General features: G+C 37.0%; 2 protein-coding genes and 1 pseudogene across 2 annotated transcripts; all 3 read right to left on the bottom strand.

Moving 5' to 3' along the window:
• Positions 1–723: 723 nt before the first annotated feature.
• OR51F1C (olfactory receptor family 51 subfamily F member 1C) lies at positions 724–1,683 on the bottom strand. The gene has a single exon (NM_001391301.1). The coding sequence runs from the start codon at positions 1,681–1,683 to the stop codon at positions 724–726; it is 960 nt and encodes a 319-aa protein (NP_001378230.1).
• Positions 1,684–13,596: 11,913 nt separating this feature from the next.
• On the bottom strand, positions 13,597–15,885 carry LOC111774411 (olfactory receptor 51F1-like; annotated as a pseudogene).
• A 6,468-nt stretch (positions 15,886–22,353) lies between these two features.
• Positions 22,354–23,298, bottom strand: OR51F4 (olfactory receptor family 51 subfamily F member 4). The gene has a single exon (XM_001497442.3). The coding sequence runs from the start codon at positions 23,296–23,298 to the stop codon at positions 22,354–22,356; it is 945 nt and encodes a 314-aa protein (XP_001497492.3).
• Between the last annotated feature and the right edge of the window lie 547 nt (positions 23,299–23,845).

A 23,845-nucleotide genomic window follows, 5' to 3' on the forward strand; every position in this document is an offset into this window, starting at 1 on the left:
CCTAATCCTGAAGGTTTTCTATTGACTGTCCCATACTGGATAGTGATCTATGACTTACATTCCAGGACTTATCTATTTTTATGTTTTGTATTACTAATTATGAATGAAGAAAACAAGCTAACGTATCCTCTAAGAAGGACAACACAACTTTTTAAAGGCATAATTAATGGATGGGGAGATCCAGTTCTAATGTTTGATCTTATAACATTTTTCCTAGAAGGTTTTGGTAGAGAATGGAATACACTAGTGAAGAGAGTGATGTTTAAGATACAGATATCCTGGACTCAAATTTCAACCCTGATCCATGTTAGATGTCTGGTCTTTGATGGCCTAAATGTCTTTAGGCCTCAGTTTCTGCATCTCTAAAATCTAATTAATAATATTATATATTTCACTGAAATTTTTTGAAGAATAAATGGAATACGTATTAAAGGCTGTTAGTAGAACACATAATAAAAAATAAACAAATACTAAATGTCATTTAATTGCTATGAGTATTGTTTTTATTGTTTTATTCTTATAGTTCTCATATTTCCCGTATTGAATTATAGAATCTTAGGGGTATGTCATACTGGAATTTTATGAATGAGAACACAATTATGCTTACTAAATATTTGTTGGTTAAAGGAAAAAAAGAATATTTGATAGGCGATAACCTACCATGGTTTCTTGTCTACAGTGAAAGTTATTTTTTACCGGTTTTTCTCAAACAGTCATCTCTGTTTATTTTGTAAGGAGAAGACTGAATATAACCTTGTGAATCTGTTTTGTTTTTACACTATAGATAATGGGGTTGAGCACAGGAGGCAAAAGCAGGTATATATTGGCCATCAACGAATGGACCACTTTGGGTGCTGATCGACTGTAGCGATGCACCAAGGAGAGGCTTATCATGGGGATGTAGAAAATAGTGAGAGCTCCAATATGGGAGACACAGGTGCTAAAGACCTTGTGTCGTTCTTCAGGGGAGGCAATATGGAGGACAGAGCGAACGATCAAGATATAAGACAAGATGATGCATAGTGTATCTACTCCTGTGGTCAGGAAGAGGTCTATTATCCCACAGATGCTGTTGGCTCGAGTATCTGAACATGCTAATTTAATCACATCTGGATAGTAACAGTAGGAATGAGAAAGGACATTCACTCTACAGAAATACAGGGGCTTAAGGAGCAAGAGTAATGGCACTATTAACACTACAGTGCGTATAATCATTAAGAGGCCCATCTGAATGATTCTGGAATTAGTGAGAATGGCAGTATACCTCAGAGGATCACAGATAGCCACGTAGCGGTCAAAGGCCATAGCCACCAACACCCCACATTCTATGATGGTAAATCCATGAAGGAAAAACATCTGGACAATGCAAGTATCCAGACTGATTTCTCTTGCATCGAACCATAGGATGCCTAATGTTGTTGACATTGTAGAAACAGTCAAGCCCAAGTCAGCAGCTGACAGCATGGAGAGGAAATAGTACATGGGCTCATGGAGACTCTTCTGGGTAATGACGACAAACAGGATCATGCAGTTCCCAGAGAGGGCAACGGTATACAGAAAACAGAAAGGAATGGAGATCCAGGCGTGGACAGACTCTAGGCCAGGAATGCTGGTCAACATGAAGGTTGGAAATTTAGATGTCAAGTTACTTAGGATCTCCATGTTGTTCTGGATTTGTAGCATTTATCATCACAATGCTCACGTCCTATAGAAATAATAAATTACATCGTTACACAAAAAAATCTAGATAAATTTCCTTTTGTTTAGGAGAGTTATCTAAGGTCATGTTGAAGGACTCTATCATTTTGAAAACTCTAAATCAAACTCTAACATTCATCTGCATTTATAACCATGGATATTTACCCAATATATAAACATTTTTACCCTGAAATTCAAGGAAAACATGTCCATATAACTTTATACATGTTGATGATAAGTATTTTTATATTGACACAATTTTAAGCTCCATTAGACATAACATTCTATGAATAGACACTTGGTTAAGAAAAATCAATGCATTTAATTTTGAATATGCCATGTATGAAATGACTGAGAGAAATTCACTTAAAGTAATCCGTGGGTCTACAGTACCCATGTGGGCATGATCTCCATGCAAACATCTCCAGATTTTTCCAGATATAGATTTGGAAGTTATCATTGTATAAGTGTCATTTTAATCCAACCTCAGAGTGGTTGAATAACCTCAGAAAGTAGGGTTATAAGAGAAAATCAGTCAAGATGGAACTCTGCAGAAGTTATTGGAAAGGACTATTATGCTAAAGTAAGATGAGACTGGACACTTTACAGGAACCATAAAAACCAAGAGAGCATGGTGTCACAACTGGGTGTTACATGAACAACACTGTCAAATTGCTTAAGCAATCAGGTCTGCTAAGGATTAGAAATCTCAAATGCAGCTAGGAGCCCATGTAATGGTCACATTAAAGACCCTAGAAAAGTGTAGTTGAAGTCCAGCAATGAAACCTGAAAACCTGCTACAGTGACTTGAGGAATGAATAGAAAAGTAGTGGAGGCACAATGTATAGTAATTCTGGAAACTTAGTAAAGGCATGGAGAGAAACAGGTCATGACTAAAGAAGACTGTAAGGTGGATGGAGGACATTTGCAAGATTGAAAAGACTTGGAGAAAAATATATATTTATGAACTGAGGTTAAAGATACAGAAGATAGTGAGAGATTGAAAATATAGAATGATAGTAATTAATTGGTATAGAAGAATCGCCTAAGAAAGTAGTAGGAGATTAAGTACAGAGTATGATAGTATTGAGCCTTCAGAAAGATGAGGATTATCATTTCCACTGACACTGGAGATAAGTGGCAAATGGGTATGTTGATGGAGTTTTATGGGTATGTTATCAAGGGGACATTTTCAGGCAGTGCCTATATGTTTTAGGTTTTTTTTTTTTTCATTTTCTTTTATTGTATCCAAATATACTAATATAAAATGTACCAACTTAACCATTATTTAGGTATACGGTTCAGTAGTATTAAATATATTGATAATACTGTGCAACCGTCATCACCATTCACCTCCAGAACTCTTTTCATCTTGTAAAGCTGAAACTCTATACTTATCGAACACTAATACTCCATTCCGCAAATTCCCCAGCCATGGCAACCACCATTCTACTTTATCTGTTTCATATTTCTTTAAATATTTAATATAAGTGGAATGACGCCATATTTGTCCTTTTGAGAATGGCTTATTTCACTTAGTATAATGTCCTCAAGAGTCATCCATGTCACAGCATATGTCAGAATTTCCTTCCCTTTTAACCAAAGCCCACCTTTTCCCCTGTGATTTATAAGGGGGTGATTTGCTTCTGTTTACAGAGTATAAAGGGATGGATGATGATTTGAGGATAAGATAGGGGTTTTTAGGAGACACTACAGAAAATAGGAGAGGCACTTGAATTAATACCCACAAAAATATTATAAAGTCTTGTTCAACGAAAATTTTAAAAATAGTTTTCAAAGTAATATATTTAAATTGATAAATCAATTCTATGAAGACAAATGAAATAATACCAATATTAGCTACTATAATATTAACATTTTTCAATAAAGCTTTTTAAAATACTAAAGTTTATTTCCTGAGAATAAATACTCTGTAATAAGTATACATATTACAATTCCCATTATGCTAGTTTTCTATAGTTCCTTTTAAACTCCAGTTTTCATGGTTTCCATCCAGTCTTAGAAAAACCATTACAATATTTAACTATAAACTAGCAGGGGTCAGATATCTGTGTGTTATATGGATCCCTGAGGACAGGGTGGACCCTGATCTTCTGTGACTTTTTCAGTAAGCCCATATGAAAGTTTGGAAATAGGTAACAAGCAAAGCACAAAGTCAACACAGTGGGCACCTTACTCTCCCCTCACCAGCTTCATGTGGGAAGAGGAGACTTTGTCTTCACTAGCAGAGAGAGAACAAGACACAGTTCTGGAGCCATGGACTTTATAGTAAAGTGGGATTGAGCTGTAGGGCCATCGGGAAAATATGGAATCTCCCTGGGGCTGTAGACAGAGAAAAACTGAAATCCCTCTCTCTCCATCTCTAAATATAGGACAACGCTGTGTCGTCTCAGAAGGGTCTTACCTACTAACTCAAGTAACCAGTGGTTCACAAGGATGTTAAATGCAAAGCAAATAACCCAAATCATCTGTAGAAGTGGGAAGTTTAGACATTGTTTTAGGCACTAGGGAATAGAGAGACACATGTCACTGTCTATGGATTCTCAGTATGCTGAGAAGATAAGAAAGCAAACTAGTATTCACTGCAATAATTTTGGGGACAATGAAGAGAGAAGAAATATGTACCCCAAACTTTATGAGCCACTGTGAAAGAATTAAAACTGTTCCCTTCAAAGAGCACATAATCTAACTAGAGTTTCTGCCCAAATACTTTCTTAATGGACAGATTATAAAATAATAAAATAGTCTCTGATTACCCCTGCCTCCTTGTCCTCAAGCCCTTGTGTAATTCTTTGCTCTTGAGTGCGGGCAGTATTTGTGACTTTCTTCTAACCAGTGGTATATGGCAAAGGTAACAGGATACCACTTCTACACTTATGTTTCACAGGATCTGGCTTTGATGAAGCAAGCTGTCCTGTTTGGCAGGCCCACATAGCAAATAATTGAGGACCTTCTCCAGTCAACAACCAGCTAGAAACTAAATGTGATGTTTTCTAGCCAATAGCCAGAAAGAAACTGAATCCCTAATTTCTCTAATAGACCACAAGGAAGTAACTGAATCCTGCCAATAGCTATGTAATCGTGAAAGCATATTCTTCCCCAGTCAGGCAGGCTATGCTTCCCAAAGACAGAGGCAGGGCAGGGCACAGCCACCTGTGCCCCAAAAGGTGGAAGGAAAAGGGAGGAGTAGATGGGCAGGCATAGGGGAAGGTAGCATTCTCTTGCATCCCCCACCCCTGCCCTGGAGCTCAGAAGCCTTTGCTTGGGGCCAAAGGCCAGGACAAAGTTGGCTCATAAATTGGTGGAGGGTGCCCTTATCTCCTTCCGCATCCCAGAACTGATGGCCAAGAGACTGGGGCGCAGACAGAGCTACCTTTATAGCAAATATTTGAGCTATTCTCAAATGAGACCCTGGTCCTGAGGGCACCTTGATTACAGCCTTTCAGAGACTCAGCTAAGCTGGAGATTCCTGATTTACAGAAACTGTGAGAGAAAATTTTGAGTTCTTCTAAGTAACTACATTTGTGATAATGTGAAATACAGAAACAGGTAACTTCCATTTAAAGGATAAAGAATTTTTTTTCACTTGCTCTTGACCTGTCTTCTGTCTCTGGCTCCTAATGAGCAGAGAAGCACTAACATACAGAGTGACATCTACCTCTGCCCTCAGTGACACTTTGTGACTGCTTGTTGAGATTTTGAAGTTATCTAGGACAAAGATGATGCTTTTTATTGTTTGTGCATTCTCTAAAACACCCAGAATACATTTGGATACATCATAGGAAGCAAATGATGATTTGTTGAATCACAAATAAAATTTTAATAGAAAGGTAATAATGTCATTCAGCAAATTATTCATTTCATTTAGTGTACTGCTCAATGATTAACTATATATAACTGCAACTCAGCCAACAATATAGAACAGAGGCCAGCATTTTTGTTTTTTCTTTTCTGTAAGGACAAGACGGTAAATATTTTAGGCTTTTTCAGACCATACAGTTCTGTGTCTTCAATACCAAATTTTGATGTTATAGCTTTGAAACAGCCATGGACATTTCTATATCGGCATGGCTGTGTTCAAATTAAACTTCATTTATAAAACCAGGTGGTAAGACAGATTTGGTCTGCAGGTTCTAGTTTGCCAATCCTGATAGACAGCCTTACTAGATATCCTCTTCTATGCTATCCCAATAAATATACTCTGTTCTACACCAAAAGTAACTACTATCCTGACTTCCAATATCCTGGATTAGTTCTGCTTATAATTTGCAGGGATAGTGCAATAGAATATAGATATATAAATTGAATAATACAGTATGTATACTTTTGTTTCTGGCTCTTTCACAACAGTATCTGTATGAGATTTTTCCAGGTTGTGGATGGCAGATGTTCATCCTTGTTAATTCTTATAATTAGATGAACACACTAAAAATTGTCACTTTTTCTTTTCCTAGACACTTCAGTTGTGTTCAGGTTTCGATTATAAGTAACTACGCTGCTACAAATATTATTATATCTTTTGGAGCAAACATAAGCATTTCTGTTGTCTGTATTCTAGCGGTTACATTGCTGGGTCAACTTTGAGATGCTATCAAACAGTTTTTGAAAGAGTTTGTGGCAATTTACACTAACAGCAGTAGCATGGGAGAGTTCCTGCTGATTCATATTTTTACCAATATTTGGGATTATTAGTATTTTTAATGTTAAACTTCTTGTGGGATTGTAGTCTATCTATCTGATTTTCATATTAGTTTATATTTTCCTGACTAATGATGATGTACACCTTTTCATAAGGTTAATTGGTGAATATACTTTTTTTATGACTTGCTTGTTCCAAAGTTTTCTCCATTTTCCATTGGCTTGTTTGATTTTTCTTATTGATTTTATAGAGTTCCTTATATATACAGGACACAAATCCTCTTTTTAATATTAACTTTCTTGAAAGTGTCTTTGATGAACAGAACTTACTGCATTAATTTAGATTAAACTGTTTTCCCGTTATATTGAGTGTCTTCTACATTCTGTTTAAGAAATAGCAGCTTACTACAACAACTTAAATATATTACCCAATGTTCTCTATAGGAACTTCAACAGAGGGAGAAAACATATTCTTCTCAAGCACACAGGGAACATAATCCAGGACAGACTGTATGTTAGGTCACAAGACGAATCTTAACAAAATTACCCTCAGCCCTAACAGGGAGTCGGAGGCTATCTCAGATGTTTTCTATAAATGCGATTGTTCACACATCCTGTTTCCTCTTGTGGGGGAATTCTTAAGATGATATGCCTTTTTTTGAACCTCCAGATCCAGGCTGGATGCCACTGCCATCTCGTTTGCTTTTCTTAGGGTGGTGCTGATAGTTCAACTTTAGGTGCTTTCTCTCAGTCTCACAGACTCCAGCCAGTTTTCTATGGGCTCACTGGCCATCTTCCAAAGCTTGCACTCTCCACCTATGAGGATGCACAAAGGGAGCTAGCCAAGGAGGGTGGTGAAGTGCTTGGAGTATTGGGAATCCGTGTTGGTCAGATAAGGTGTCTGAGGTGAGATATCCCTCGTCAACTTGTGGGCAGGCTTCCTAATGAAGTCAGCAAAGTGGTTAATAGGATCTGCATCCCTTCTGTGAGTTCCAATCCCTGGCTGCTGTGCTCCTAGCCTCTCCCTGTCCCTCAGTCATGGAGATCCCCTTAGTATTCTGGGTGCGGTGGGAAAGACATAGTCCTCAGGATACTGTGTAGCACCCTGCACAGATGGGGAAGCCAGGAGCTTCCTCACTATGCTCTCTCTTTCCTATGTGGAAGAAAGGATCTCTTTTGGCACTGAGCTGTGCCACCTTGGGGTATTGTGATTCAAGCAAAGTGAAGCTGTTCTTCTAGTCTTCAATGCATCTATTTTTGGATTTTTCATTCCAATGATGTGCTAGAACTTCTCCCCTGGACTCCCGACTTCCACAATTATATTCTTGTCCACGGGTGATTATCAAAATCAGTGTTCTTTGGAGGGAAAATGGTAGAAAACTCCTATTCCATCATCTTACTCACATTCATGGTCTTGGCCCAAGGCTATACTGTCTCTCCAGACCTCTGTCATAATATTGTCTGAAGAGACCTGGAGCCGTAGGACATCCCACAGAGCATCAGAATGGTCCACTATGAAAATGATATGATGAAGCCTTATCACTCTTATCAGCTATGAATGAAAGCATATGATGACATGGTGAAATCATATCATGTCATATCAGCTAATCATGTGGGATGGAGAAGTAGCTAGTAACACATGTACTCCAGAGCGTGGTTGGCAACTTTTAGTGGTCCAGTGTTCTGTGACATGCTGGGACATCTCTTCCACAGTAAAGGAAACCTATCCTTGCATTTCCCACCACAAGAAGGATGCACAGTGCTTACTAGGCCCCTTTGGGTTCTGGAGGCATGCACACTGACTGTGCTTCTCTCCCCATCTCTTTCCACATCTAATTAGGTAGAGTCTAGCTGACGCTGAACTTTTCTTGAATACCAAGAAAGTCCTCAAACATTTCTATATATTTCCTGTTAAAGGATTAGCTTATTTGTTCACTTTCTTTCTGAGTGAAGATGAAAGCACTAAGTATTCACGTGCCTAAGGACTATGGATTAAGAAATCAGGCTCTGGGGGCTGCCCTGTGGCCGAGTAGCTAAATTTGTGCCCTCTGCTTTGGCAGCCTGGGGTTTGCAGGTTCAGAGCCTGGGTGCGGACCTACACACTGCTCATCAAGCCACGCTGTGGCAGCATCCCACATAGAAGAACTAGAATGAATTACAACTAGGATATACAACTATGTGCTGGGTCTTTGGGGAGAAAGAAAAAAAAGAGGAAGATTGGCGACAGATGTTAGCTCAGGGCCAATCTTTCTCACCAAAAATGTATACCTTAAAAAAATCCCCCAAAACTATGATTTACCTACATGTCATATCTGTAATTGGTAGATTATATTAAAAAAAGAAAGAGAGAAAGAAAGAAAATAAATCAGGCTCTGATCTGGCCATACCCTAACATGTGAAGACAGTTGTCAGCAGCTTTGATTTCCCCTCCCTCTCTCTTCATATTTAAATTTTTGGGGGGCAAGAGAAGGTACTCTAAGGTATGCTACATGTATAACACTGACGTGGGGACACTTCCAAATCTATTCTGGATTAATATTCTATTACTTAATCTAATGTTAAAGTGTGTGTGTGTGTGTGTGTGCGTGTGTGTGTGTGTGCCTACATGGGACTATTCCCTGCCAATTTGTAGTCCGCCTGAAATGATGTATTTAGGAATTTTTCACTGTCTGATCTTCTATATATTTAATATCTTCTGTTCATGTTTTCCTGCGTATTGTTTCTATTTGCTACAGACTGACTGCTTTCTGCACCATGAGGAAGGGAGGAGACATCCTGTCGTGGGGAGGGAGAATCCACTGTTAGCTCTTCATCTAGGCACGGGGATTCTCTGTTCCTCCTAGGTGTTGCCAGAGCATTAAAGTGCAGAACTGTCTTGGTGGCAGAACCATTCATATCCATTTTTTCCACCTTTAGGCAAATTTCTCTGTGGCTGAAATATGGCACAAAGAGGACCAGGTTGGGGTTAGAGGACAGAAGTATAATGACTGGATATTTCAGTGGAATTCTCTAATCCAACACCTCCGAACTTGCAGCATCCCTTAGGGTAGCCTCCACTTCCCCTTCCATATTCTCCTGTACATTTTTTGGGCTATAGTTTCATCTGTCTATGTTATTTTGTCTTTGCTTTCTCTTTCACGGATTCCTCAAATTTATAGATCGCTGATTATCTTTGTATTTATGTTCTAGTGTTATTATTATTAGTTTAATTTTGATTCCAAACATATTTTCTCCTTCTTTTAGGATGAGAATAGTTTGAACACGTGTGTTCTCTTTACCCTCCTTATGTAAGCTACAATTTTCTTCCTTAAAAAAATGTTTTATTGTGATAAAATTCTCATACACTACAATTTAACATGTAAAAGATTGCAAGATTTTAGTATACTCACAGAGTTGTGCCACTGTCACCACAGTAAATTTTAGATCATTTTCATAATCTGCAAATGAAACGCCCTACCGGTGAGCGGTCACATCTCATGACCTTCCATCCCATCCAGCCCGAGGCAACCACTAATCTACTTTCTGTCTCTGTGGACTTGGTTTTTTGGGACATTTTATATAAACTGAATTATATAACATGTGGTCTTTTGTTACTGACTTTTTGCAATTAGCATAGTGTTTTCAAGGTTCATCCTTTTTGTGGTAAGTATAAGTGCTCAACTCTTCCTCGTTGACAAATAATACTTCATGTTATGGATCTATCACGTTTTATATAGCCATTTTTTAGTTGATGGACATTTGGGTGGCAGCACCTTTTGTTGAAAACACTATTCATTCTTCATTGAACTTTTTGGTGTCTGTTTCAAAAATCAATTGACAAGAAATGTGAGGGTTTATTTCTGGAATCTTAATTCTATTCAGTTGATCTATATGTGTATCCTATGTCAGTACTACACTGTCTGGATTACTGTAGCTGTGTAGTAAGTTTTGAAATTGCTAAGTGTGAATCCTCCAATTTAGCTTTTCTTTTTCAAGATGGTTTTGACTATTCTGGATGCCTGCCCATTTTGAGGCCAGCTTGTCAATTTCTGTAAAGAAACAAACTCGAATTTTGATAGGGATTGCACTGCATCTATAAATCAATCTGGAGAGAATAGCCATGTTAACCATATTAAGTCTTTAAATCAGTAAACATGGCATTTATCTTTCCAGTTATTTAGGACTTTTTCAATTTCTTTGAGCAGTGCTTTTGTGTACAATGTTGTCAGTAGGCAAATCTTATACCTCCTTAACTAAGTTTATTTCTAAGTATTTTTATGATTCTTGATGCCATTGTAAATGGAATTTGTTTTTGGTAATTTCAATTATGGATTATTCATTGCTAGTGTAGAGAAATACAATTGATTTTTTATATGTTGATCTTGTGTTCTGCAACTTTGTTTAAGTCATTTATTAGTTTTAATACTTTAAAAAATAGATTTCTTAATATATTCCATATAAAAAATCAGATCATATGCAAAAAGAAATAGTTTTATTTCCCCCTTTAAAATATGGATAATTTTTATTTCATTGTTTTTTCTAATTGACTTGGCTAGAACCCCCAAGACAGTATTGAATAAATTGGTAAGAGTGGGCATCCTTGTTTTGGTCATCATTTTAGGGTAAAACATTCAGTCTGTAGCATTAGGTATAATGCTACTTGTGGATTTTTCATAGATATCTATTATCAGTTGAGGAAATTTCTTTTTCTGCTTAATTTTTGAGTGTTTTTTATCATAAATGGATATTGAATTTTGTCAAATCTTTTTCTAGATATACTCCTCTAGTGAGATTGTCATGGAGTTTTCGTCCTTCATGCTATTGTTTTAGAGTTTTATATGTATATAAATCCAGTATTTGTTTTTTTTCCCCAATCTTAAGTAAATCTTGCATTTCTAGGATGAATCCCACTTGGTCATGGCCTATAACCTTTTTTATATTTTGCTGGATTTGGTTTTCTAGTGTTTTATTGACGATATCTACAGCTATATTGACAGATATATTTCTTCTAACGTTCTTCTCTGTGATGTCTTTGTCTGGTTTTGACATCAGGGTAAAATGGCTTCATAGAAAGAGTTGGGGTGTGTTCTTTCCTCTTCTGTTTTTTGGAAGAGTTTGTGAAGTCCTGATATTATTTTTTCTTTAGGTGTTTGGTTAATTCACCAGTGAATCCATCTAGACCTGAGTTTTTCTTCTTCGTAAGTTTTAAAATTACTAATTCAGTGTTATAAAAGAACCCACTTTTGATTTCGTTGTTTTTTCCTATTGTTTTTCCATTTCATTAATTTCCACTAGTCTAATCATGAATCTAATTATTATTATTTTCTTCTTTTTGCTTTAAGTTTAGTTTGCTCTTTTTTTCCCCAGTATCTTGAAGTGAAAATTTAGTAGTCGATTTGAGATATTTCCTTTTTCAAGATAGATATTTATGGCTATAAATTTTCTTCAAGCACGCTTTAGCTTCACTTCACAATTTTGGTATGTTGATCATTTTCATTCATCTCAAAGTATTTTGTAATTACCAATGTCATTTCTTTTCTGGCCCATTGATTATCTAAGAGTATATTATTTAATTTTCAAATGTTTGTGAATTTCCAAATTTTTGTTATTGATTTATAATTTAATTCCATCATGGCCCACTTCTCTTGGAGTTAAACCCCTGTTCTACATGCATGGCACTACAAAAAATAGCATATGGTCTTTTCTGCTTGCATCTCTCATCATGAATCCTCTGCTTTATGATAGGACTGGGGACAGAGTGATTGGGGCCCCAGTATTCTCTGACTACCATGCTTGGGATAGAGCGTTTGCTATATGAGTGGGGCTGAAAGGATGAAGACAGCCACTGATGTCGCGACTGAACTCACCTGGAATTTAGCTTCCACAATTGGAGCTGGATTTGGGAGAATGAGAAATACTGTGATCTGCCCTTCCTGAGAGATAGCATAGCCTTACATTGAGAGCTGGTGGAGATGGAGGTAGAATGGGAGAGTGAGGAAGGAAGCCCTGTTCTTGGTTACACCAGTCTGGAGTGGAGCTGTAAATATGCTAAGCTGAGACAGAGGGAAGGGTGAAACCTGGCTGTGCTTCAAGTGCCACTGACTCCCACTGTTCTTATACTGATTTAATTCTTTCTTTCTTTCTTTCTTTCTGTCTTTCTTTCTTTTTTATGTAAGGAAGATTGGCTCTGATCTAACATCTGTTGCCAATCTTCCTCTTTTTGCTTGAGGAAGGTTGTTGCTAAGCTAACATCTGTGCCAATCTTCCTCTATTTTGTATGTGGGACACCACCTCAGCAGGGCTTGATGAGCAGTGTGTAGGTTTGTGCCCGGGATCTGAACCCGTGAACCACAGGCCGCCAAAGAGGAGCACACGAACTTAACCACTATGCCATCAGAACAGCCCCTGATTTAATTCTTTAATTCTTATAGTAATATGATAGAGTTTTTTGAATTAATGGTTTTTCACTTACTGTATGCCCTTAGGGCATTTTCCAGAGAATTTCAATGTTTATACCTATATCTAAATATAATTTTCACTATTTATGATTGTTTTCCTGGAGAAAGTGTCCACGGATCTCCTTATGTTACCATTCTGAAAGTTGATCTCTCCAATTCTTGACTTTATATTTCAAACAACACATTGTGATGGTTTCCTGATCTTTCTAGGTGGCGTTAAACATTCTTCTTATATATTCTTATTACTCTTTTTGCTTACATCTGTATATTGCAAGATATAACATATACATCAGATTTTGATTGGTTGCTTTCTTATCTGCATAATTCACTAATTATGACAATATCTTGTTTGTCTCTGCCACCCTGTCATATTGTGCATTGCCTGGCAACAGGAGCCACTTCGTAAATGAATGAATGAATCAATGGTGATTAATAATATGCAAGAAGAAATAGATAACAGGGTCTAATTTAATCTAAGTTTAAACAGAACTAAATAACTCTTTATTATCTATACTTTAAGAAAACAAAATGGGTCAAAAAAGATATATTATTTTAAGTATAATTTTGGAGGATTGATCTAATGGGCAAAGTGTTCATTTTAGGCATTGTCATTCATGCTTTCAAAACTTTACTAACACATCCATAATATTAGAATATTTCATTGCACAATGCTAAAGCATAGCTTAGTTATAGTTGTATTGAAAATAAAAAATAAATTTCTACCATTCTGCATCTGCCACCCATCCAACCCACCCTCCTAGTTTTTTTGATTTTGAGTCATTGATAGAAGAGATCATATTGATTAAGACCTAGGTCTTGGAAGTGACAAATAAGGATTAGATTTTATTGCAGAATTGTTACAGTCAGACTCAGATCCCTTGAGAAAGATGACTTTTTCAATGGCCTTATGGAGATGCTTGGTTTTCACACTATAAGTAATGGGATTCATCACTGGCAGAATAAGCAAACACACATTGGCCATAAGAGTGTCCTCATAAGAAGGCACCTTTTGCCCAAACCTCCGGACAAAGTACAAGCTAATGAGAGGGATGTAGAAGACGGCGGTGGAACCTGTGTGGGAGATACCAGTGCTAACGGCCTCATGCCACTCCTCTGGGGAAGCAATGCTCAAGATAATCTTAATAATCAGGATATAGGAGAGAAGAAGAAAGATGGAGGTCACTTCTGCAGTAGCTATGAGGATGGTAAGTCCTAAAACACTGTTGATCTTATTGTCAGAATGTGAGAACTAGATTAGATCAGTATGGAAACAGTAAGAATGATGGAGCACGTGGCTTTGGCAGAAGGATAGATGTTTAAGAAGCAGGCCCTGGGGGCCGGCCTGTGGCTGAGTGGTTAAGTTTGCTGGCTCTGCTTCAGCAGCCCAGGGTTTTGAGTTTGGATCCTGGGTGTGGGTGTGGACGTGGCACCGCTCATCAATACATGCTGAGGTGGTTTTCAGCATAGCACAACCAGAGGCACTCACAACTAGAATATACAACTACGTACTAGGGGGCTTTGGGGAGAAGAAGAAAAAAAAGAAGATTGGCAACAGATGTTAGCTCAGGTGCCAATATTTAAAAAAAAAATAAGAAGCAGGACCAGAGACATTAGGATCTGACAAGGATGAAAAACCACTCTTTGATGATTCTGGAATCAGTCAGGTTGGTAGCATATCTCAATGTGTTACCCATGGCAAGGAAGTGGTCAAAGGACATTGCCAGGAGCACTGAAGTCTCCATGACAGTAAAGAGTTGAATAAAGCATGTTTGAACAACATAGGCAAGGACTGATCTACCTTGTATTGAACCAGAATATGCCCAGCATGGGGACTAGTGTGGAAATTCACAAGCCCAGGTTGATGGTGGAGAACATCAAGAAGACATAGTACACAGGTTCATGGAGACCTGACTTGGTGATGATGACAAATAGGATTATACCATTCCCAGAGAGAGCAGTGATGTAGAGACGGCAGAAGGGGATGGAGTTCCAGGCATGGCTAGCTTCTAGTTCTGGAGCTCCTGTTCAGGAAAAAGATCAGAGAAGAGGAAGTGATGTTAGGAAAAGATGACACGATTACTATGGAAGAATAATTCTGTTAGAAAAATGTCCTAGAATGAGAAATGAAAACACCATTCATCAACTTCATTGTGATTTCTATTAACTGTAGTTACATAAATAAATCAAATGGGAGATTATTCTTAGGCCTATATCTCTCCCTTTTGCTCCCCAGTTTTTATTTCTTTTCTTTTTTGCTGTATCGAGCTTCCCTCCATGGTGGCTATTTCCTGATTCATGTTAGAGAATGGACCGTCTTTTTTTTTTTAAGTCTCAAGGATATTTTTTGTCTTTTTCCGCTTTGACCCTAAGCATTTTCTTTTCCCCTTCATTACATTCCCCACACAAGGGAGAATTGGATGAAGATAATCTGAAATTACCAAGAATTTAATGGAGACCTCAAAGTAACATTAGTTTTCAAAAGTAAAATTTATTATTTAATTAGAAATAAAATAATAGTTGAATATTTGTGTTAATACTAATGCATTATCATGGAACTTTATCATACATGTTAAAGATATATTGCCTTTTCAGCAAATAATTTTGTTTAAGCAAATAATTTTATGCAAGTCAAAATATCCTATTCATTATTTCTTGGGCAATGGATCTTACCCCTGTCTTGCTAGGGTCGTTTCTAGTCTAGGGTTACATTTCTGATCTTGATTTTTTATTTTCTTAGCTGCTGACACTTTAGTTGTAGTGATACATAACTGTTAAAAAAAATTCTCTGTAACATCAACTTTAGCAATTAGTCCTTTCAGAGGGAACTGTATTCGATTTCAGGGCTAAAAGTGGACTGAGTGTACAGAGGCCAGATATTAGTACTTCCCTCTCCAACTTAGTGTCACTGCAATCATTGCCACCTTTTACTTACCTATAGCCTCAGAAAAGCACATTTACAGAGAATGTTTTCATCGAGTTAAATAACACATTTGAGTTTTCAGCTCCATCAAAAGGCAGCGTCTGAATTGAGACTTACTGTTACATAGGTGAGGTCCTGGGTAAGTTTTCTCCTTACTTTCTCCTTTCCCATATTGACCTAACTCTTGTGACCCAGTCACCTTACATACTGGAAAGTCTTGCTGAAATCGGCACTAAGCCAATGTGGTGCTGTCTGAATACTCTAAATTTTCTTCTCTTTGGCATCTTGAAGACTGCATGCTTTCCTCATAGTCGCAGTCATTGACTGGAACTCCACTGGTCCTTCATGAACATTAGGAATTATGATGCCTCCGACCACTTGATTTAGAGAATATACTCGTGCAGCTGTGTTTTACTGACACAATATTACCTCCTAACATTCTGGTGCCGGATCTTTGTGACACCTCTTGTGACTACTTATTGTATTGTTGACTACCGTTTTACTAATCCCCAGCTGCTAATCCTGTCGAGTCTCAACTTTTATTGCTGGTCTCACAGGCTACTGAGATCCCAACATATCTTGCATATGAGACTGCTCAGTTCGACTTTGACCACAAAATAGCCATACATTTTTGTTTTTGCCATTTAATGTTAATATTAAGGAGATTGAATTAGATAATCTCCATTATTTTTTTTCTTATTCTATGCAATTGAAGTTTAAAAAGACACCACAGAAATAGGCTTGTGAGTATTACTTAATATCCTAAACATATGAGAGATTATGGAAAGGGCCCACATGCAGAAAATTTCAAGTGTGTGCTATAGTGATTATGGAATTTTTACTATGCTGATTATAAGGTGAATCGTGTTCCATTGACTTCATAATTATTTGATTGCAAAGTATATTAAATAAAATAAAATCAATTTCTCACTCAGTTTTCTGGCATCATTCAAAAACTAATATGTGAAACTAAAAATAAAAATCTATTGTTCATCAGGTAATGTTAGAAGAACATTTTAAAGGTTATACATATAGAAAGATAGTAAATGTTATATTAGAAAAATAATGTCCTGTGACTGGAAACTCTAATACAAATTTAGGCTGATTTAATTAAAAAAATAACAACCCAAGAAAGTTGATATCTAAAACCAGTGTTCATGGGAGGAAAGTAGCAGCAGGAAGGTTCAAGAAGAAATACAATTTTGGTGTTAGAAGTCTCTTCTAAGGACATCTACGACATTGGTTTTACATGTCTTCATTTATAACATTTTAGAGTGAGGTAGAAGCCTAGAATTTTAGATTGGAAAGTAACTTAGAGATCTTTTAGTTCCTTCCAAAGAATGAGATTAATTTTGTCACATGGTCTTCTAGTTGCCTAAAAGCGACTAATTAATTTTTAGTCTTATACCTGTTAAGGTGAATTGAAGGGATAGTGATGGGTGTATGAACTAAAAAAGAGCACTTTGAAATTATAAAGTTTATAATCAGCCAGGAGAAGAGAAAACTAAGACCAAATACAGGGTTGTCCTCACATGGCTGAAGCAGTATTATATTTGAGAAGAATTACATTAGATCTGTGTGCCATACACAGGGCAAACCTAGAACCAACAGGAGGGAGCTTCTAAGATGCTCTTTTAAGAAGCAGTGCTCTAATGCATAGAATGAGCCAGAAAAAGGCAGTGGTGAGCTTCTAATACTGCATGACAAAACAGTCATTTTGTCTATGCACAAGCACAGAAAATCAGATGGATGCATTCATCCAGTCATTTAGCAAATATATATTGCACATCATCCCCACTATCAGAAAAAGAACTAAAATCTCATGCCCTAGTACCAATGAATCACTATTATTATTATTATTATTTTTTTTTTTTGAGGAAGATTAGCCCTGAGCTAACATCTGCTGCCAATCCTCCTCGTTTTGCTGAGGAAGACTGGCCCTGAGCTAACATCCGTGCCCATCTTCCCCTACTTTATATGTGGGACGCCTACCACAGCACGGCTTGCCAAGTGGTGCCATGTCCACATCCGGGATCCGAACCAGCGAACTGCGCACCGCGGAAGGGGAACGTGCAAACTTAACTGCTGCGCCACTGTGCCGGCCCCGAATCTCTATTATTTTTTAACAAATTCTTTGTCTCTTCGAATCTCAACACCAGGATTTGGGCATATGACCCTAGGTATCCCATATTCTATATTTTCACTTAAAGAATTATATTGTTCTTGCTTTTTATGGTAGAATTCTACACTGATGAGTCAAATTCAGTTTTTGGGCCAGATCCTCCATGTCTAACACCCATGCATAAAACATTGTAGATATACTATCTAATTTAAAGAATACCAGCAAGATTTAAATTGACCACATAAACTGATTTTTTTTTAATTTTCAGAATTTCACTGTTTATGAATTTTTCGGAATGGAGATTCAGTACATTGCAAAGAACCTCTATTTTTTATTTCTAAGCAGTGCTAAAAACAACAAAAATCCAGGACCTTTACTGTTGTAAATTATTAAAGCAAAGGCAATTCCACAGTGTCTTGTGTTTGCACGGCTGTTATTTTATAATTTCCTCTTAGAAACACTTCCTCTGAAGAAACTGAATCTCTTTCTGTGCAAGGATGCCACATCAACCTTCTAACATTAAGGCATAAACACTGCCCCTGTACTGACATCAAGTGAAGAGGATGAGGAGGAGACCCATCTCTGAGGTCTCATTCAGCCTCCAGAGTGGAGGTTATCTATGAGGAACCCATGCCAGGAGAGTCATTTACCCATCTGCAAACCTATTCCTAAGGGATCTTTCTGGCCAGTAGCATTTGCTGGTTTTGCATTTGTGCTGCAGTCACTCTGCATGCCTAATCTACTCGCTTTCCCATGTGGTTTAATGTACTGCAATTGCTAAGGTTGTTTTCTTTTTAACTTGCTGTGATGAATGTTGAAATATATGCCAGGAAAATATAAATGTTGGACAAACATGAGAAGTGTATAAATATAGTTTTCACACCTGCCTTGGGAAGGAGATCACTGAAATTATCCTATATACTCTGGAATTTTAGACACAGTTATTCCACAGAAAGAAAGATCTCAAAGATTATTTTTCCCCCACAGACAGAGAGCAAAACAAACAAATTTTAGATTAGAGATAATAAACAAACAGAGAGATATATAGTTGTACCTTGTTATAGCTCAGTGGCTCCTCAAGTCGACTGAGTACTAGATATGCCTGGGGATCTTGTTATAAATAGAAATTCTTAGGCCTCATCCCAGAACTAATAAAACAAAGTATTTGGGGAGTGGGGTTCAGGTTCTGAATTTTTATAGATTTTGTTTTTTAGAGCAGTTTTTATGTTCATAGCAAATTTGAGTGGAAATCACACAGTTCCAATACTCTTCTCTTCCCGACACACTCACAGCCTCCTCCGCTATCAACATCCCCCGCCAAAGTGGTAAGTTTGTTACAATCAATGAATGAACATTGGCACATTATTACCACCCAAAGTCCATAGTTTACATTAGGTTCACTCTTGGTGTTGTGCATTCTATGGATTTTGACAAACGTATAGTTACAGGTATCCACCATCATAGTCTCATATAGAATAGCTTCACTTCCCTAAAAATCCTCTGTGTTCCACTTATTCATCCTTTCCTCTTCCCAATCTCCTGGCAACCACTGATCGTTTTGCTGTCTCCACAGTTTTTCCTTTTTTCAAAATGTCATATATTGAAATTCCATAATATACAGCCTTTTCAGATTGACTACCTTCACTTAGTATCTATCTAAGCTTCCTCATTGTCCTTTTGTGGCTTGATATCTCATTTTAGCGGTAAATAATATTCCATTGCATGGAAGTACCAGGAGTCTGTATTTTCAACAAGACCCCCATCAATTTTTATGTATCCTGCCCTGTACAATAATTCTTATGGATCAGCCATTAGAAAATACTTCACAGACTAAAGATACCTTCATCAAAATTGGAATATCAATTAAAATTTTATGTAGTGAATATTACATTCCCATTGACTTACATTATTAATTCTAATAATAAAACTGTGTTATTAATTCTCATTTCCAAGCGGCCTTCTATCATTTTAGTTTTGCTTCTTCCCATTTCCTTCTGTCAGGTGATTTTTGATTTTACACCATGGTTGCAGTAAAGTAGGATTAGTATTTAAAGTTCGTTGTAATTTGAATTATTCAATATTTATGTCATTTACTAAGTTTTCTTGAAAGAGGGTATATCTATAATAAATATTTTAATGAAATTACATCTTCATAAGTTATAGGCCTCACTATGCAATAAGCTCACTCAAAGCAAGAAGCTAATCTTGTTCATGTTTATAGTCTCAATATATGCCCCAATACCTAGTTCATACTAGATGGAAGATGCATGTTGCTGTTGAATGAAGAATACGAATATAAATTGAGATTGTCATGTCCTTGGTTTTATTCATTCTATTTTTATGGCCACAGAACTCTGAGCTTGTGATGCCTCGTTTGGTAAAGTGAGTCACTGTCTTATCATTATCTTTAAAGAAGTGAATGTGTGAAGTAAGGTGGGGTAAATTAGAGTGCCAAAATCCAAGGCATCAAGCTGGGCAATGAACTACTGTAATTATGGTAGGGTACTTAGTGACTATGGTTGATGGGAGGTGAGTCTGCAGAAGTAATTCTTAGAGCTAGCATTCCACAGCATTTCTATGTCTATACGAAGTAGCAGTCCAAAACTACCTTCCCAAATAGACATTCTGGATGTGGAGAGAACTAGCCAGTGGGGTTTGGAACCACATGTGGCTAATACTAAGAAGGTGTTGAATAGGAGATATGAAGGAAGAGTAAGATATATAGGAATTCTGAGTAATGAGCACATTTCTCTTGTTGGTTTTATGTAGTTGTTAAAATAATAGGCAAAATGCCCCTAGGAAATTCTGTTGCTGTCTGAAATACAAATGATAAAGTTTACTTTAAATTTTATTTCTCAATATCAATGGATATAAATGCATAGAAAAAGGAAGGGTAAAAATCAAATTTATACAGTGGTTACCTATTGAGAAGGTGGAAAGACTGGACTTGAGGGATAATATCAAGGAGGACTTTGGGCTTTTCTATAAACCTTTTATTAATGAGAGCATATTTATTATTTCTCATATAAATAAAATTAATTTAAAAGCCTTTTAAAAAGTTATTTTCTGATTGTTTTATGGAAAACAGAAGGAGGAAAAGGTACAAGGTTGGAGATCTAGAAACCTGTAAGGAAACTGTTGATTTAGTTTAAAGATTTTAGTGTTCTAGACTAAGTCCAAGGGTGAAGATGAAGAGAGATTGTGGCATCAGAATAGGCAAGAAATACAGATTCATTGGATGCAGGAGCAAAAGATGATTAAGCATTTGAGGATGGTTCATTAGTTTTTGTCTTTGGCATTAGGGAAGGTTTTAAAAAATTACATGATAGCTGTTAATTCTGGGAAGCCATCTATTCATGAAAAAACTGGCTTAAATTATTCTTAGTTAAATTGGGGCATATGCAAAGTGGGATAAGATCTGAGACTGTAATCTCTGGTTCTAAAATTTCCCTTGCCCTATATGGTTTGGACAGTCAGAGCTGTGATCAAATGCTAGAAAATATAGGCAGAAAAACTAGGATCAGTTATAAGAGAAATTTCTTATGCTATACATGCCAAATATTGAATTGAATGACTTACCACTGAAATTGTACAGAAAGATTATTTGATAGTCTATCATGTTCAGTTCAACAGCAATCATTGAGTGTCTGCTATGTGAAAAGTATTCTCCTAGGTATTGTAGTAGCTTCAAAGAAAATCAAGCCTTCTTTTTTTTAATTTAGGGAATTTACAGCCTTGTGGAAGCAATAATGATAATGATAATAATATAAATTTAGATATAAAACACAGCCTATAATACACAAAGGCAAAAAAAGATACAGACAAAGCAATACAAAAGGCAAATTATGGGAAGGAGAGATCAGATATCATTGGAGCAATCATGAAAAATTTAATGAATAAGATATTTGAAGATGAGCCTTGACACATGAGTAAAATTTCAAGGTGGAGGAGTGGGTGTCAAGGTTGAAGTGGAGTCAACAGTAAAGGCCACCATCAGGAAAGTTCCATATACATGATGGAGCAGTTAGCAGACTGGTTTTCTTAGACTGCAGAGGATGTGAGAAGACAAAGAGATAGATTAAACTTTAAAGAAAAGTTAAACCTAAATTGTGGAGGACTTTAACTATCATAGACAAGAGTTGTTTCTTTTAGTCAGTAGTTGAGAAATAAACATGGGAGTGATGCCTATTAGTTTGTTTTTAAATTTTCTTTGAGCTGGATATTTGGAAAATTAATTCAAAGAGAATGGCTGGTGTTTTTGGACAGAAACAGCATAGAGAAGGGAGGTCAGTTAGTCATCTACAGGAATGGAGTAACTGACAGGTAGTGAGAATCAGAATTAGCATTTTGATGCAGAAAAGATAAGACTGTCTTAGGTAAGATTAACGACATTGTAGAGATATTTGAATTGGATAATGTCTAGTTCCATCCAACTCTAAAACTACAGAGGTCTATAACTCCATTTTGTGATGAATTTTCACTGACTTTGAAATAGATCTTTATAGTAGCAGTAATTGCTAAATGTGAGTTCCCTTGGAACATACAAGTTTGAGCATAGCTTTTTGAATCTGCTTTGTTTTCACGCTATAGATGATGGGATTCATCACAGGTGGAATGAGCAAGTATACATTAGCAATGAGTGTGGGTACATAGGGTGGAACATGTTTTCCAAATCTGTGAACAAACGACAGGCTGATCAAAGGGATGTAGAATATGGCCACAGCAGTGATATGAGAAATGCAGGTGCTGAAGGCCTTTTTCCTCTCCTCAGGGGATGCAATGTTGAGAACGGAGCGAATGATCAAGACATAGGAAAGCAGGATAAAGATAGAGTCCACTCCAGCAGTAGAGATAATTGCAGTTAGTCCAAAAGCACTGTTGATCTTTGTATCTGAACATGACAGCTTCATCACATCTGGGTGGAAGCAGTAGGAGTGATGGAGCACATGGCTGCAGCAGAATGATAAACGCTTAAGAAGCAGAACTAGTGGTGTCAGAATGACAGTCCCCCTGGTAATGACTGCCAAACCAATTTGTGTGATCCTTGCATAAGTTAGAATGGTAGCGTATCTCAAAGGGTTAGAAATGGCCACAAAACGATCAAAGGCCATAGCCAGGAGCACCGAAGATTCCATAAAAGTGAAGAGGTGAATGAAGAACATCTGTGATAAGCAAGCACTGAAGCTGATTTCCCGGATATTAGCCCAGAATATTCCCAGTACTGTCCCCAATGTAGAGATACATAAGCCAATGTCAGTGGTGGACAACATGGAGAGGAAATAGTACATGGGCTCGTGAAGACTTGGCTCAGTAAGCACTACGAACAGGATCAAGGTATTTCCAGAAAGGGCAGTGAAATAGAGGCAGCAGAAGGGGATGGAGATCCAGGCATGGGCCCATTCAAGTCCAGAGACCCCAGTCAAGAGGAAAGTAGGGAAAGTGGAGTTACAGAAGATTGGCATTACGGTCTGCAAGAGCAGAAATTTCTTGTAAGATCTTGACTTTCTAAATTTAGAAGTTAAAATTATTTTTAGTTGAAGTTGAATATACATTTTGTAAAGCGCAAAAAATGAAGTTTGACGTCTATATGCACTCATGTAACAACTTCCAAGATCAACTGATAAAACATTATCACCAGCCCTGAAGGCTTTCTAATGCCTCATCCTCATTTATGTCCTCTCCTATAGTAAGCATTATTTTGACTTCTATTACCACAATTACTTTTCTCTATTTTGATCTTGATATGAATAGAGTCATGGACTATCTACTATTTGCATTTTGCTTCTTTCACTCAATATTATGTCTGTGAGATTCATCACTGAAATAAGTTACTTAATTACATTCAATTTAATTTCAATTTACTTGCTTAATAGAATTCTTTGCTCATAATAGATATTCCAAATATCTTTGCTAATTGACTTATATTTTATCTGCCCTTCCTGAAATATTATATTTAACCATGAGTGGGGCTTGGCCTAATTGACTAATTTTGCCTTGGAATTTTGGAAT

Source organism: Equus caballus, chromosome 7 (assembly GCF_041296265.1).
Source record: "Equus caballus isolate H_3958 breed thoroughbred chromosome 7, TB-T2T, whole genome shotgun sequence".
NCBI classification, from domain to species: domain Eukaryota; kingdom Metazoa; phylum Chordata; class Mammalia; order Perissodactyla; family Equidae; genus Equus; species Equus caballus.

Bases quoted from the DNA above. Each gene is read 5' to 3' on its own strand.
- OR51F1C (NM_001391301.1), bottom strand. From the start codon at position 1,683: ATGCTACAAATCCAGAACAACATGGAGATCCTAAGTAACTTGACATCT.
- OR51F4 (XM_001497442.3), bottom strand. From the start codon at position 23,298: ATGCCAATCTTCTGTAACTCCACTTTCCCTACTTTCCTCTTGACTGGG.